The following is a 16976-nucleotide window of genomic DNA, read 5'->3' as shown; positions in this document are numbered from 1 at the left end:
TAAAGTGCACAAGTCCAAAAACATCTGATCAGACATCACAGAAGAAATGAAGCTTTGGAGGGAACCTTCATCCAGGCCAGGTAAATTCATCCCTTCCTCCTGATGGGAGTGTGGAAGAGGAATCCTCCTGCAAGAACTCTCAGGTGGTTTGGAAATTGAAGCATGTGCCAGAAAACAGGAGGTTTCATTTAAAATAGCCATTAAGTAGTTAATCAGTTATGTAATTTCAGCCTATTTAGGGAGCTCCGGCTACTTCTCACAGTCACTTCATCCCACAAACTGAGAACATCCTAACATTTATGAGCACTGGGCATTCCTAAGGCAGTGCAGGCACTGTCTCCCGGCCAGCTCATTCACTGGTGTAAATCCATCAGCTCCATTGAGAAGAAATATTCCATGGAATAAACCCGCTCATACTCTGGCAGCGACCCTGCGGGGTCAGGCAGGATGTCCCATTGTGCTCCTTCTTGCACAAACACAATGGGGTTCAGCCCCTGGGGGCAGAGCCTCTGTCAGGCTGTTTGTGCCTCCTGACATCGTGTTCTGCAGGATGTTTGTTTTCAGGTCGGGGCACCCAACCAACGTGTAGACAAAGGTTCACAAAACAGGGCGTGCTTACAAGGCCAGAGCCATGGCTACCAGGCACACCTTTCTCCAAGGACTGACCAAATGGATGCTTCTCTGCTCCAAAATAAAGAGCTACCACACTTGCAAACTAATTTTGGAATATGTACTTCTCCTGGAAGCACACTGTTTCTCTTATAATACTGCCCCATGCATATACCAGGAATACTGAAAAATCCAGTTGAATTTCTGGTTCTTGTTTGGTTATTCATTAAGACTAGTATCTCACCCATACACACTTGAACTAAAAAGCCAAGCCATGTGTGGTTTGCAGGAAAACTTTCCCAAATTTGTATTTCTTGGTAAGTAAATGAGGCACTATCTCAAGACAGCTTCACCAGGAGAAGCAGGACTGGCAGCTCCTGGGAAAACCAACTGCACTGCATCCATTTATCACAAACATGTAACTATCACTATGTAGATATCACGCTGTAAATATCACTCTGGAGGTCACAAGGTTTTTGAGCAGATCCTTCCAGTGATCTTTTTGAGCAGCTCCTTACCACAGGCTCCTCGTGGCTGGGGAAGTAATGCCAAGGGAAGAAGCCATGCCTTGGCTCCTCCCACCAACCAGAGCAAGGTGAAAGACAACCACAGGGAAGAACTACAAATGATAAGAGCTGCCCCAAAAGCAAACTGCCCTGCAAATGAAGGGTCAGCAGAACAAGACCTGTGCAGCCCCATGTACTGTGTAAGGCTGCTAAACCCAGCTGTGTGACAGCAGAACAGAATTTTATTCCAGGGTTTTTTTTTTTTTGAAGCACCACCATGACTGACACAAATGCTGAAGCTGGAAGAAGGCCAACAATTAATCAGGATTCCTTAGAATTTGGAGGTAATTTTAGCAGAACAAGAAATGCATTAGTATCAGTGAGTCTTGAACATTCCTCCAGGACAAAAATCTATTACTTCATATAAGTCCATTAAAACACTTCATCTAGCCCCTTTAATCCCTCTTAACAGATTTGCTTTATCACAGACAGAGGAGCTAATCCTCTCCCACCTGTCTTTATGATATGGAATCATAAATAAGAGCAAGTACTTCTCATTTGTTAGGCATTATCCCCCCTTGGATAACACCCTCACCCACACCCCAGCATTGGTGTACTAGAGCAGAATTTATAGGAACACCCCAACTCTGAGGGCAAATTCCCACCCCAACCATAGATTCCTCCAGCATGGAACACGGAAACTTTATCTATCTATTGTTTTTTTGCTAAATTGCTGTTTCCTAAACTCATCTCTCTTATTGTGAGTTTTGAGACACTAAGCAAAGCAAGAATTCCAGCTTGCTGGACTTCTCCTTCAACCCAGACCTTGCACGTCCGAAACCTTCGCTGTTGGAAGCAGATGGCAGCCTCAGCCAAATGCATCACCCATGCAATTGGGTCAGTAGGTCAGCTGAACTTACTGCCTAATTACACCATCATTTTACACAGAGTTCTCTTGGCTTCTCAAGACAGGATCTCAGAAATACCAGGGGGAAAAAGTAATTGTTATGAGCTACAGTGCAATAGGCTCTGACACTCTGGCGCTCTGCGAACACGGAGGAGGAACCTCAAACAGCCTGCTGATAAATTTGGAGTTGAAAGACTGAAATGTGCACTTCTGTGCCCTAATTGCTGGAAACCCCCTCAGCAACCCCCCCTTCCAACAGAACACAGCATCCTTGGATGGCCATTCCACTGTGGAAAGTAGAACAGACACAGTGGCTGACCACTTGGGGCATCGCTAAAGCAACCTGTGCTGCTTCAGGCTGTGGAGGCTTCACAGCTTCACTTCCTCCAGCCATCAGCTTGCTCCCTTCTCTTTCAGCTGGCAAGACATTCACGTGCTCTCACCCAACCCTGCATGGTCCTACACCACAAAACCCAACTGCCTGAACGAATCCCCAGCCACTTCCATGGCACAGTGGCCGTGACCTTACATTCCAGAGTAGCCAGGAGCGAGCTCAGATAGATTTGTGTCACTATAGCTGAGACAGCCCCACACACAGAGTACCACCATACAAATCCAGAAGGCTTTAAGCATTCACCCATCCACAGTAACACCTCACCTCATCAGAAGGCTTCTGGTGTCTGCCCACACACAGTAAGACCCCATCTCTTCAGAAGGCTGCAGGTATCTGCCCTTCTTGCCCTTCAGCCCAGCCTTTTATCCCCTCCTGTTGATGCCCTGCACCTGTGTGCCCTCTGCTCCCTTTGGTGCTTGGCCAGTGCCCCTGGGCACTTCAATACCATTCACCTGTTCTGCACAGCTGTAGCCAATTAGGGGTGAGGCTCAGCTGCAGCCCCACTCCCAATTACCACAAACTCTGTGCCCACATATTTTTATGTTAAATGCAGAGCATACAGCATCTAACCCAAGAGAAAAACACATTATTCTCATTTTTCTTACACTGTCTGCTCTACCTGGCAATGAGTAAACCATCCAAGATCTGCAAGGAACTGTTTTCTTCTCTTTGCTGTGTAGGTCCCAGTCAATTTTTTCTCCAGAGGCACTGCAACTTCAAGTTATTCCCAAAATGTGGTCAGTAAAGGAGGCATTAGCATGACTAACTAGAGCATAGCTGTTGTCTTAAAAAAGAGATCTGAAACAGTGTCACAACCTAGCTCCTGATGGAAGACAAATATTAAAGGATGGAGAACACATGCATTCTTTGGGATTTCTTCTCTTCTGCTAGGAACCAACCCAAAACCCCCAGAGAAATCAGTCACCTGGCTGAAAAAAAAGAGACAGAGGCACAGAGGGCAACGTTTTCCTTGAGGAGGCACGAGCAGCACCCTTGGAGCAGCGGCCCCGAGCAGGGAGCTGGCTGTGGTGCGGCAGAGGAGGCAGCTGGCGCCGTGTTCCCGGGTGTCAGCACACGGTTACCCGTGGCCATCTCCGGCCAGCGCCGCACAAGGCCCCCATTGTGTCCGTGGGGCCGTCTGCAGCTGTCGCTCTTCGAGAGGCGCGGGGACAGCGAAGGAGCGCGAGTCCCTGCTCCTCAGGAACATTCCTGCCCTTGCTTCCTCCCGGGAAATCTTGGAAAGCAGAATCCGTGTGCATCCAGTGCTGCCCCCCAGGCTGTCACTTCTGTCACACAGAGGAGCAGCACCACGGGCACCTTGCAAAGCATTCCTAGATGTACTCAGGTGATGATTTCTCTTTGTACCTCTCAGGGGTCAGCTGTGCTGCTTAATAAAAAATCAGCTTCTCAGTCACCTCTGTGCCATCAGCTGGGATGGAATTAACTACAAAAAGCCGAGCTTATTCAAATCATCACCGTGCTGGGAGTCAGAGCAGCTTGAATATGGTAATTCAAAGCAGCAGGACTTCAAAAAAGAGCAAGATATGACACATTTGTCAAGTCATTGCTCTGTTCTGAAGTGGAGTTTCTCTAGAACCACTTACTCTGAACGCCATGTGAAATTGCATCCATTTAAAACTTTTAAAGTTCAGGAGAATTGTGATGTAACCTTGACCCACATGAGGAAAAGAATGAGGTCTCCCCATTCACACTTAATGAAAAGCTTTTTCTGTTGAATGTGTGTTAAATGGCCACAAGTAGCTGTGACACTTAGGTCACCCTTAAGAGCCTTTAATTTAAAGACAGAAGACTCAGTTGACATTGGAAAACGTATGGGAAAAGAACCAAATAAGTCATAGACATAGGCCCAAACACACACACATTGCCAGATTTCAAAGCTACCAAACTACAGCAACACAATCACTATTTTTCATCCTGGCTCCAAGCTTTTTATTTAGAATCGAGATGGGGAAGATTAATTTCTTCAGCTGCTGCACAATTTAACCAGCCAGGAAGTTCTATATAGGAAAATTTTAAATGGCTTTGCATGTTGATGTGGTATTCCTTAAAAAAAAAAAACAACAAAACAAACCAAACACCAAAAAAGAAACCAACTTGGAAGTTGTGGTTTCCTCCTCCACAAATGTATTTCCAAATGCTTTGGTAAATAAATAGAGCCTCCATTTCTTGGCACTGTTAAGCACAACACAGATTCAATTGTATTAAACATCCCTTATTTGATATATAGTTGGCTTAAACTTAAAATTAGGTAAACTAAACTAGAGCAAAGACTAGTGGCTTTGAAGTATCAATAGGAGGTTATTTGCCACCTGACAGACCTGCAGGAGGAGGAAGAGCCCAGCAATACACACAGGTAGCTCACAACCTGTCATTGTAACAAAAGAACTCCAGAGGCATTTTCATTAATTAATATATTTTCTGCATTATAGTTAACATATGTACTTTCTTTGTGTCATCCTTATTTCGTTAAGTATTGATATTTTGTTATATTCAGACATGAGTACATTTTCGAAGTCTTTTGCAATAAATATCATAAAATAATAGAGATTCACATAATAAATATTCTTTACAATAAAAAAAGTTTTAACAGACTTTTGTCTTAAAAATAGTTGGGATTCAACTTTGTGTTTTATACATAAAATATACAAAAAAGGACCACAATTTGTGGCTAAGGCAATAAAACAGGGACAGAATAAAATTATAAAGTACAGAGCAGAGCTAAACTCACTAAGCCAAAGAATCACAAGAGACTTGAAGGATTCAAGAACATTTAGGTGACTCAATGACACCTGAAGGCTGTTTGGATATATGAACACCACCAACTTTAATATGAACTGATACTGACAGACTATAAAAACTGGGTTAGGAGGGTGGAGTGGGCAATATCCTTCAAAGACTGGACAGCAGAAGAAACAAATGAGTATGTTGCAGCCACAATGTCTCCAATGTGAAGATCTACATAGTGTAGCAAAAACTGAAGTTACACTGAAAATGTAAAAAAAAAAAAAAAAAAAAAAAAAAGGCTGGGCAATTCTCAGGTCTGAGAATGTTCCAAAAGTTAAGAGAAAAAGAGAGAGGGGAAAAAAAAAAAGATGCAAAAAGAAGCAGGCTGCTTATAGAAGAGTCAGGCCTTTGATTTGGTGAAGCCTTTATTTTACATCCCTCTCCAGAAAGAACACACACAAAAAGTTATTTCACAATCCAGCTCACTCAGGAAAGTTATTCTTCCTTGGCACCCAGGAGGTTAAGGAGAAAAAAACCATAACTTGCTGAGAACAAAAAAAAAAAAAAAAACCATCTTTGGGAAGATATTCACAGAGCAAGAAGCTTCAAGAGCCCAGTGAGCCCTCACTGTCTCTTTCAGGAGTGGTTCAGTTACAAACTCAAAGACCCTGCCCGAAGGAGCGGCAGGTGCAGATCCCAGGTCCACACTTACCAAAGAGCAGCAGTGACTGCGTGAAATGCTCCACACTCAGCCAAGTCAGCAGGAGGAGGAGAGCAAAGATGCAAGGGGAAGAGCTCATGTGTCTGGAGTTGGGCAGACAGAAAGGAAAGGAAAGCAACAGTCCTCCCAAAATGGGAGAGGAGGGGGGAAGAAGAAAAGATGGGGAGAGGGAAAAAAAAAATCAGCTACAACCTGAAAAACTGAAGTTGGAGGAAGTAAACCTCCCTCCCAAAATCATGAGGGCTTGCCCTGACCCCGAGAGGGGCAGCTCTCCAGTTTACAATAGACCGTGTTGGAGTTCTTGCACCGGCAGCCCGGACGATTGACGCGGTCATAGCACCCCCGGCAGAGTTTTAGGCATCCTTTGGCCGGAGGGTAGCAGAGCAAGCAAGGCAGGAACAAGGACATGGCTCCCATGCACAGGTACCTAGAACAGCAGTGTGCCTGGGAGCAGGAGCAGGGATTATCCGCGTACGAGTCCCCTTCATCGTCGTTGGAACAGTGGTAGAAGATGCCTTTGACCAGGCACATGCAGGTGCCGTACTCCACCATGCTCTCGGCCGAGCACAGGCACTGCCGGTTGCAGGCCAGGCAGGAGGGCAGGGCCCGCGGCGCCGTGCACTCCCCGCACTTGCACTTCCCGCACCGCTCGCAGATGAACTTGTGCTGCGTCAAGTCCTCTTTCAGAGGCCCCTTCAGATCGTCCACGATCAGCGCCGACTGCTTGGGCTGCGCCCGGATCGTCCGCTCGGATCTGTGGCCGGAGCCCGGCCGGGAGGGCGGCGAGCGCCCCAGCAGCCCTTGCTCCGAGGAGGCGCTGCTGCTGCTGCCGGAGCTGGCCGCGCTGCCCGTGCTGGTGGAGCGGCTCAGCACGGGAGCCCTGGCGCTCTGCTGATGGGCTGCGTGCCCCGCCTGGCCGGGCCTGTGCTCGTAGTTGTTATTCACATTGATCGGTATAATCTCGTGAGTCCTCTCGTGCTTCTCCTGCCTCGGCGCCGTCCGTGGAGCCGGCTTCTTCACCACCGACGGCCCCTCGGTGTATTCGTTACTGCCCCTGATGGCCTTGATCTGGTCCAGTGACAAGATGGTGGCGGGCTGGCCGTCCCTGTCATAGTCCAAGCGCTGCCGGCTGTCCAGGGAGGGCTGCTGAATCACCACCAGGGAGCCGCCGCTGCCGTGCTGACTTTGGGGCTCCATCTGTAGTGATCTCTGCTGCTGGCATTCAGCGGGAACCTGGCATGCATCTGAGATCCTGAAATAAGGAAGGAGACAGAAGGTGTAAATAAACACTGCGTGTGTACATATACACATGTGAGATCAAGGGCAGCGGAGGGATAAAGCACCGGATACTTTCTGAAAACAGAAATGATCTGGCAATGCCCAAACTGCCCCAGCCACCTGGTACTGATCACTTTCAGCAGGGAATTACAGCAGTGCTGAGGATCTGGCCAAAGTCCAGTAATGGGGAGAGTCTGGGTATGGCATCATGGATCAGGAATGCAAAGGAGACCCCATACCATTTAAAAAAAATTTAAAAAATAAAAATCCAGTATTAACTTGTATGCTTTCTTGGCAAGCCATGGGAAGTGCCTCTCCCTTGCTACTGAACTCAACATCTGTCTCTAGCAACAGCCATTCCGAATGCCCCTGACACTGAGCTGGAAACAGCCAAGAACACCACTACGGTCATGTTCCCTATGGCAGAGTGAGGAACGAGCCCAGTTCTCACTCTTCTCCCTGAATGTGCAGCATCAGAAAGCTCCACAGATTTGCTTCCTAGTGCATTTGGAAAGTCTCCCTCTTAAAGTGACGTATGTGCATTACAGAGTCCTGAACTAAGTGCTGTCAAGTGGCCAAGACATTTTCTGTGAGAAAGTAACTCAGCCTACACATCTAATATGCTCCTTTATACAATTAAAGCAAGGGTGCAAACAACCTGTTTTCAAATATTTCCTGACCACAGGCCGGAGTGTGAAAGAAAAATGGGGTAGAAAAGGCTTAGATGAACTAGGTGTCAAACAAAAAGTACCTGAGCATTCATGGGAACGTTAAGAGCAGATAAAAACCCCTCAACAAGAACCTCAAAACACAAACAAAGAACAAATCCATTTTCAAAAGAGAGATTGAAAGCTTCTCAAATAAACAGAACATCTGCTCGTCTATCTTTTAAATAGCAGGAGAATAGTAGAGATGTTACACCTTTCCATCCCTTTCCATCCTGCCCAGCGAGAGACGTGAAGGTTGCAACACTGAGAAAACTGCAGTGACAGTTCTGCACCTACACAAAAACGTAGCTGAGTATTTAAGTGCCACATTTATGCAGGGAACCAAGACAACAAACTGCTTTTCTTTACTGTCAGCCAGAGGAGAAGTCCCTTTTCACACTCCCCCCGGGATGTGTTTACCTGAAAGCAGAGAAAGGTGAGTGCTATCACGCATTTCAAAACCTCATCCAATAATGCTATGAGAGTGTCTTGCGTACCCAGACCACAGCCAGCATGGAGCTGTTCCCCACTCCAGAGAGCAAAAGGCAGCGTGGTGTGGAAGCACAGGAAGAACAAGAAGAGGAAATGTTTCTTCTAGCAGGCAGTCACCATGGGCAGAAAGTGACAGCGTCTGCTGTGACACAACGTCTTTGTCCTCATGCAGTAGTCAAAGATTTCATTTTACATCTAACATCACCTGTGTGGGCTTTGTGGTCACCAGATTAAACAGAAAACCAAACACTCTCGCTTCTAATTCACAGAACAGAATCACAGGATGGCTTGGTTGGAAGGGACCTAAAAGACTCTGCAGAGTCCCAAAGCCCCTGGCCGCGGGCAGGGACACTTTCCACTAGACCAGGTGGCTCAGAGCTCCATCCGACCTGGCCTTGGGCACTTCCAGGGACGGGGCATTCACAGTTTTTTCCTGGGCCAGTGCCTCACCACCCTCCAGCAAAGAATTTCCTCCTACCCCACACAAGAAGCAGCCTTCCTCACGAGCACTGAATACAAATCCACAACAGACCAAGGGTGAATGAATGCGAAAAGGGAAAGATTTACAGCTGTACCAGCCAGGAGCTGGGCTCCCTAGGGGATGAAAAACAATATCCCAAGAAAATGCGAAAGACATCCAGTGCCATCTTTGGGGGGAAAGTGCAACATCAACGCGGCGCAGACTGACAAGCCCAGCTGCAGACCGGGGCGAGAGTTGAACCAGCCACCTCCACCCCCGCGCAGATCGCTCGTAAACTGCTTCCCCCCCGGACAATGAAATAAAAACGAGTAAAACAAAATAATAAAATAACGTACGGCGCAGGCGGCGAGAGCCCTCACGGTTCTGCACCCGGGGCTGCGCTCCCTCCCCGCACCTCGGGGGTGGGATCCCGCTTCCCTCCCCTTCTCCACACCCGCTCGGACACGCCGCCAGCCCCCCCGTCCCGCCCTGCTCCGCCCCGCTCCCCGCAGCCCCGGGCGGGCGGCGGCGGCGCGGCGCCCTCTGCGCCCCGAGCGGAGCGGATCACGGCGCTGACGGAGAGGAAGGAAGAGGAGGGGAAAAGGGGAAGAAAAAAAAGTTATGAATGAAAACACAGGCTTTTTTTTTTTTCCCTTTCCTTTCCCTCCTTCTCTCTCTCTTCCTCAGGGGAAGGCAGATCTTAGCCCGTCCCAGCCTCGGGAGGGCAGATTACCTGGCGCTTAAAGCAGCAGCCGAGCGGCCGCTCAGCCCCCGGGGCTTCCCCGCGCTGCGGCTCGGCACCCCCGCCTCAGCCCCTCCGGCCCCCACCTGCGAGGAGGGCTTGGGGGTGTTTTTGACGTTTCTGCTCGTTCGCAGCCGGACACAGTCCCTAGCGAGCCTTCCTGCAGCAGCCCGGTGCCTCCATTCCGGGAGGGGGACGCTGCGAAGGTGGTCGGGGCCGCCCCTCACCGGGCGGGCGCCGCAGCGCCCCGCGGCACCTGCTGGCTGCGGCAGCGCCGGCCCCGCTGTGAGCGCACGGCGGGTCCCAACTTACTGATGTGCAGGGAGCCACCGGGAACGGCAAATCCAGCGGGCGGGGGGCGGCGGGGCCTCGGCTCCTCGCTCTCCCGGCCCCCGGGGCGGGGAACGCCGGCGGGCTGCGCTCCTCGTCCCCGCACAGCCCTCGCTCGCCGATCTCCAGGTCCTACTGGGCCAGCGGAGAAAAGCCCCGCTCTCCTGCCCACCGCAACTCCCCTCTCCCGGGGGTCAGCATGCAGCGGCCCCGGCCGCCCGTGGAAGCGGCGCTCTCCTTCGGCCGCAGCTCTCTCGGTCCGGAGGCGACGGGGAGCAAATCCAGCCCTTCCTGCAAAGCGGAGTGTTTGGATCGAGCCTCAGGCGGCTGCAGGCTGCGGCAGGCAGCGGGGCTTGTTGCGATGCAGGTCTCCGGGAAGAGGCGGCGGGTGCGCGGCTCCTGCTCCGGCTGTTTGTTATTTCCCTTTGCGATCGCAGAGTGCAGCGCTGCGGTCCCGCTCCGGCGCTCGGCTTCACCGCATGGTCCTTGCCGCAAGTCCCGTCTGGCAAAGTGCAACCACAACCTCTGGTGCGAAAGACTGGGTTGGGTTTTTTCTTTTTCGTTTTGATCTTTAATTTGCTTTTTAAAGCGATCAAGAAGCGGCTCTGGCTCTCCAGGCAGAGCTCAGCGAACTGCGAACGAAGCCAGAGGCAGCGCAATGCAATGGCCCTGCGAGCTCCCCGCACAGAGCCATGTGCTGGCTGTCGCTGCCGGGGGCCGAATGACAGGCTCGGGGCAGGGGCAGGACGCGGCGGGGAGAGGCGACCCCGCACGCCGCAGTCTGGCACCGAGGTCTCTGCAGGCTCGAGAGCGTCGCGCAAAGCTCCGACGCGCCGGAGACCCCGCGCCGGGCGGGACGGGGGAGCACCGAGCCGGAGCTTCTCTGCGAGCAGCGAATCGCGCCCGGCTCAGCGCTGCCGGCCCGGGGAGCCGAGCCCCGGCTCTCCCGCCCGGTGCCCCGCGGAGCAGCGAGCGCGGCTCACCCGCACCTCCCGCACGCCTCGCAGCGCGGCCGCCCCCAGCGCGGCGCGGGGAGCCCCGGCCGCCCGCCCGCACCTGACCCGGCGGGAGGTGGGTGCGCGGCGCGGCGAGCGCCGCCCGGGCTTACCTAGGGCCGGGGTGAGCGCCCGCCTCCCGCGGCACATTGGCGGCGCGGATCCAGCCCGGGCAGTGCCGGCAGCCGCTCCGCGCTGCCCCGCCGCCGTTCCGGAGTGACTCGGGCCGCGCCTCGCCGCCTTTCAGCGCGCAGCCCCCGCCCGCCGCCGGCCGCGCCCCCCTGATGTCAGTGTGCCTCCGAAATCCCGGCGTGGATTCCCCGCCCTCCCGCCGGGAGCCGCTCCCGCGCGGGCACCGCCGCTCCCGCGGGCCGCCGGGGAAGGAAGGAAGGAAGGAAGGAAGGAAGGAAGGAAGGAAGGAATGAAGGAGGGAAGGAGGGAGGACCTGCCCCTCTCCGGCCCCGGCCCCGCGCTGTCCTGCAGCCGCGGCTCCTCCCGGCCCCGAGGCCCCGCCGGCAGAGGGAGCGCCCCGGGGGCTCGGCCCGGCGCAGCTCGGAGCTGCCCGGTCCGCACACGCTGCCCCCGTCTGCGCTCATGGAGCTGCCGCGGCACCGCCGGGCACTGGGCTCTGCTGAAGGGCTGAAGTTCTGCCACGCTCCTCTGACAGCGTTACAGAGAGATTCCTGACTGTGTTTTACCGTCAGCGCCCTTCAAGCCAGGTGGAACAGCCCTTCGTTCATATTCACAAGATATTTTCTGCTTCTTTCAGACTATTGCAGAGGTAGCTGAGGACCCGAGAAGAGCATTCCCTCTTGTCATCCTGCCATAAGATAGGAAGCGGCTCTTCCCATCGTTTTACGGCTGACACTGCAGCACCAGAGACGATACGGGTTATCGACCCGGCTGTCTCTCTCCCGCCTTTCCAGCCCTGCCTCGGCAAGGTCCCATCCAAAGCTCCCCACTGCATCTCTGCCATGGTGCCAAAGAGATACAGGGATGCTTTTAAAGCCAGTAGTTTTATGGCCAGATATTACCTTTTACATATGATTTTTTGGGGGGTTGGTTTGGTTTTTCTCATTGAGTGAAGTATTTAAACAGGCCACCAAAAGAACATGGGAAAGTGATGTAAAGCACATCCAAATTCTGAGAATTATTTCATAACAACATGTAAAGTATTGGAATGGTTGAGACTTCCAGTACTTGGCTAAACACCACTCAGCCTTAAGTTTATCTGAAACACACTAGCAATCTCTTTCAGAAAAAATACCATTCTCCCATCTTTTGCCCCAAATAAAAGAAGTATGTGCTAAAGATATATGGAGCTGCTTAGCAGGAACATACATCCAAAAGCTAACAATCCCTACAAACAGGATTGTACCACAAAGGGGGCACTCGGTGACAGTCTGTGTACCCAGCTCACACTCATGGATGTAGCACAGTTGTTTTCCATTAAACTTCACTAAGTTTGGAAAGAAATCACCTGAACTGCATTTTTGAAATTTCCATTATTATGCACAACCTTTACCTGAATCACCTATCTCTCTGTGAAATAAAATTTGCATGCATTAGAGGTTCTATACTGAATACTAGAATATAATACTAGTGGTAGTATGACTCCTAATACTTCTGAGTTTGTAATTAACAGATTGCTGATACAGACAAACCATAATACCATTCTCCAATGACAGAGGCTCAAAGGACAAACAATGGCATAAAAATCCTTGGCGTGGAATGAAAGTACACCAAATCAGTATTAATATTGCTGTGGGATTTAGAAAGCGTGGTTGTTCACCAAAAGCATTCTCAGGCACACCTTGAGCACAAAAGTACAAAATCATTTTCAGTGAAATCCATCTGAAAACTTTGGAACCTATAAAGAGTTACAAAAACCTATGAAGAGAAAAAAAATCCAACTGAAGAACCAAAGCAACTAAGAAAATTAAAAAAACCCCACTACTCCTGCAGAGTAGTCTTAGTGGTGTGAGTTCATCTTGGAGCCTTTGGAAGTAGCGGGGCTCTGTTCTCACAAAAGCTCATATACGTTTTTCCTAGGATACAACCCTAAAAACACCTCAACACCTCTCCTTTCACATCTCTAAAGCCAGGACCACCTTAAAAAAAATCTATGCCAAGTGTAAGAGCTTGATTTTAGAAACATAATACCAGGCTTAAATGGGTCAGTCAAATAACTAAGAGTACTGGCAGGTGTTCACTATCACCTGGCACCTGAATTAATACTTCACTGAAAGAAGGAAAAACCCTCCAGCGATATCCAAAGGCTCTCCACAGGCTCAAGCAAACATTCCTGTGCCTCACAGAAGTCCATCTCACTAGATTATTCCTGGAAATTATAGCAGTGAGAAGTTCTGATTAGAAAAAGGAGAGCTACATTCTGGAGAATGAACTGGCACCTATGGCTGCATCCTAGCACGGCCTTAATTTGAGGATTGATGCTCAGGCAGGAATCTGATGCAACCAAGTTATTTTCTATCCCCAAACCATCATCTAGAGGTGGCTCAGCTGACACCAAGTCAATAGAGACCAGCCCTCTATGCCCAAAGTAAATCCTTCAGAAAAACCTGCCAGAATGCGGTTCAAGAGACTGAATGATGGCCAAGAGCAGTGATCCAACCCCTGTTTTCACTTTCACTTTGAGGATCAGGTACTGGAGATAATCCCCACCCTCTGCAGTCAGATGCTACTTCTCCCTCATGGCAGCCCAAGTGCCAGAAGATGCAATGGACAGAACAAAACCACAATCCTTGCTTAGCTTTATGTTTGGTTTTCTTCCTAATCCACACCTGGAAGCAACTTTTATCTTTAGGCGACTTAAGTGACCTTTGTAAAGATGCACTGGATAAACTGTGATCCTCCCACCATCAGTAACAGCTATTTCCATGGATCCCACCTGGAAATATTATTCTATTTCTCCCTAAGCAGCATCTCTTAGCCTTGCTAAGGCACAAATCCCAGTCCAGAAGGAAGACACACACACTCAGCCCCAGTCACAAAGCCAACATGGCTTTGAGGAGACTCGGCAGGAGATGTGCTTCCCTTTATGCATGTTACTTGTCACTTCATAACCGGTCTTCACAGCTGCAACAACATTTCTAAGGTTACAGAGAAATTCAAAGGCAACTAAACACCCCCCTCCATCAGCATTTATAACAAAATTATGAACCAAATTGTTGTGTCAGTCTTACCTGTAGCATGTGTAGCTCAGGTCCTTCCCTCACCAGTGATGATCTTGCAGAGGTGGCATCAGGAGAACCGACTGGAACCTGCAGCTCCCCAAAGCTTTGTGTGTCAGCAACTTTGAGTTTGTGTCAGGTGGAACTTTGTAGTTGTCAGTGCTTGAACAGTCTCAGAAACTCTGAATGCTTGTTGGGACAAGACCAGCATAACTAATTTTTTAACACACCACTAGGCCTATATATACTACAAGGCAAGAGGAAATGGCCTCAAGTTGCACCAGTGGAGACTTAGATTGGGGAGCAGGAAAAAATTCTTCACTGAAGGCACTGGAACAGGCTGCTCAGGGAGCTGGCTGAGTCACCAGCCCTGGAGGGATTTAAAAGTTGTGTAGATGTGGCACTTAGGGACTGGTCTACTGGTGACACTGAGTTGATGGCCGGACTCAATGACCTTAAAGATTTTTTTCCAACCTAAATGATTCCATGATTTAAAAACTCTCCAACAAACCAACAACAGGCTATGGAACACTGCTGTAATAACAAGTGCTGTGGGCAGTTTCTCAGCAGCTCTCATGAAATCTTGCTGGCCCTGGCTTAAGCTGGTGCATGAGATAAACAGAGCTGCTCCTGAGAGCCAAACACCATGAGTGCTGTGGTGAAGGCATACCCTGACACGTACAGTGAATCACTTCAGCATAAGGAAGAGAAAGCGAAGGCTGATGTGGCAGCGTTTCCCATCACACTTTCTACCAGACAGGTTGACCTTTATCTGAGATCAAAGGCACGGGTGGCTGGGGATTTCTTCAGCTCCTGTGTAGGGGCTGTTCTCAAAGCTCTCTGAAGATGCGCAGCCCGTGCGCCGCTGCCTCTTGCCGTCACTGTTCGGGCTGGGGAAAGGCACACAGGAAATCCTCAGTTACAAATAGAACCTGTAGTTTTCACTTCAGGAGATAACATCAGTTTTTCTTAGAGGCAGAGGAGACAGTGAAAGGCAGCAGCCAGGCAAACCTCCAAGAACAAAGGGACGAACCTCGACGTGAACCTGCCTCATGAACATTTGAATGTGGAATCAAAGCACCGGGGAAATGCTGCAGAGAGAGGGGTTTAGTGTGTGCCCAAATTAAACAGGAGGAAAATGCCAAAGTCTGTAAAATAGGCTGAGAGTCTGAGAACACACTTGCCCTTCCCCATCTCCTGCACTGTATCAAAGAAACCAGTAATTTTCATTGGGTAACCACAGGCAAAACTTCACTCTCCTAAGGGTAGGCCACAGCATTTTCCACCACTCCTTTGACATACAGGCAACTTGGTACCTCTACACCTCTCCTTCAGGTACCCATAGTTACTGCTGTCTGATCAAGTTTAATCTTCCTTGGAGAACTGCCTCTCTAGCCTTCACGTGTAGCTGCTACATGGGTTGCCTGCATGTGCACAAGATATTCTAAGCTACTGACCATATCTTCCTTACTTTGTATTAATTGTTAACTATTTTAGCTAATATGACTTCATCTGTACAAACAGCTTTGTGAAAAAGTAAAATTGCCATTATTACTGAATACCAATAATAACTTACTCTCATCTACCATAAATTACCTGCAAGTCCTTGCCTCCTGTCCTAGTGCTGAGCAAACTGCCTTTTCCATTGCACACAGACACAAACCTTTCCCATTTCTGCTGGAGAAGTGGTGTCTTCCCAGGAGTGGGCTGCTTTACTGGGGGAAGAGGAGAAGCTCTCTGCTGATTTAAATACATGGCTCTGTGCATGTTTTTATTATCTAAGCACTTGTGGCGACTGGGGTGTTAGCACAGCTCCAGGAATGCCTCCTGTTTATCAGGTTGTGCAATCTGTCACTGTCAGCTGAAGGAGGTCTCGGGAGCAGCGTTTCTAATTTGATTTGAAAATATACATGGAAACCTGAGCCTGCTTTTAGCAAGAATGATGGGGTTGGCCTAATGAACACAATCTCTCTTGTCGCTCTCGAGAACAGTGTGTCAACAACCAAAGTTTAGGTTCCCTCCGTGGCTGCAGCAGCTTCTGTGGGGAAGCAGCAGCCTCACATCTGTGTCCTGTTCTTGGTTCTGCTTTACCACTGAAAAGCATTTCAGAGAGATTTTAACAGGCAAATGCAAACAGGGAAGAAGTTCTTCCATAGATCTCTTGAAGGGAAGTTTGCAACAGGCAATTTTTTTTTTTTCATGGCAACTTCTTCCTCTGAGCCTTCATACACTTGTGTGGTAGCAAATGGTGCTAAAGTGTGTTTCTAGAGAGCCAGTTTTCAGATAGCTCAGAAGCTGTCACTGCTTTCCCACCAGAAACCGGCTACAAGAAAAGGAACATGTCACAGGAGCCACATAGGATTCTGGCCACAGCATCATTCACTTCAGTATTTACAGATTTTAACTTCTCGGGGAAAAAAAACAAATAAACAGCCTCCCACCTTTCTTTTACTCTTCTATTGATGAAATCTCTTGCCACAAATCTACAAGACTACAGTGATGTCACTTTCCCACATTCCAATGAGAGAGTGATAAAATATAATTTGCTATTCAACTCTGTTTTTTTTATCCTTTTCCCATTTTCTGGGTCTTACTTCTCTGACACATTCTGCACTTGGCAATTCAAGTATAAAGTGCCAAGACACCCCCTGCATGTTTGAAGGGGTTTGTTGCACTCTAGAAGAGCTTGCCAGGCACATCTTGGAATTTTGCTCCATACTAACAATGACCTGCCAAGGAATATTCAGTGTCAAGGGCTGGATTCTGTTCCTGGGGAAATCAAAATTAACCTTGGTTCCCCCTTTGAGATTGAGAAAGTCAGGAGACTCTGGTATTTTGGAGACAGTGTAAAAAATAATATTCATCAAGAGCCTATGGGTTGAAAAGGTCAGATTTCTCC

General features: G+C 49.4%; 1 protein-coding gene across 3 annotated transcripts; it reads right to left on the bottom strand.

The window, feature by feature from the left end:
- Positions 1-5469: 5469 nt before the first annotated feature.
- SPRY1 (sprouty RTK signaling antagonist 1) lies at positions 5470-14211 on the bottom strand. 3 transcript variants are annotated; one of them, XM_066548935.1, is made up of 2 exons: positions 14090-14211; positions 5470-7134 (listed from the first exon to the last, which is right to left on the bottom strand). In XM_066548935.1, the coding sequence occupies exon 2, from the start codon at positions 7077-7079 to the stop codon at positions 6117-6119; it is 963 nt and encodes a 320-aa protein (XP_066405032.1). In that variant the 5' UTR covers positions 7080-7134; positions 14090-14211; the 3' UTR covers positions 5470-6116. The 3 variants fall into 3 exon arrangements, with proteins under 3 accessions (XP_066405032.1, XP_066405031.1, XP_066405033.1); XM_066548934.1 differs by lacking the exon at positions 14090-14211 and adding an exon at positions 11000-11093; XM_066548936.1 differs by lacking the exon at positions 14090-14211 and adding an exon at positions 9874-10063.
- Between the last annotated feature and the right edge of the window lie 2765 nt (positions 14212-16976).

Source organism: Molothrus aeneus, chromosome 4 (assembly GCF_037042795.1).
Source record: "Molothrus aeneus isolate 106 chromosome 4, BPBGC_Maene_1.0, whole genome shotgun sequence".
NCBI lineage: Eukaryota > Metazoa > Chordata > Aves > Passeriformes > Icteridae > Molothrus > Molothrus aeneus.
This window is presented reverse-complemented; position numbering and strand designations above follow the sequence as displayed.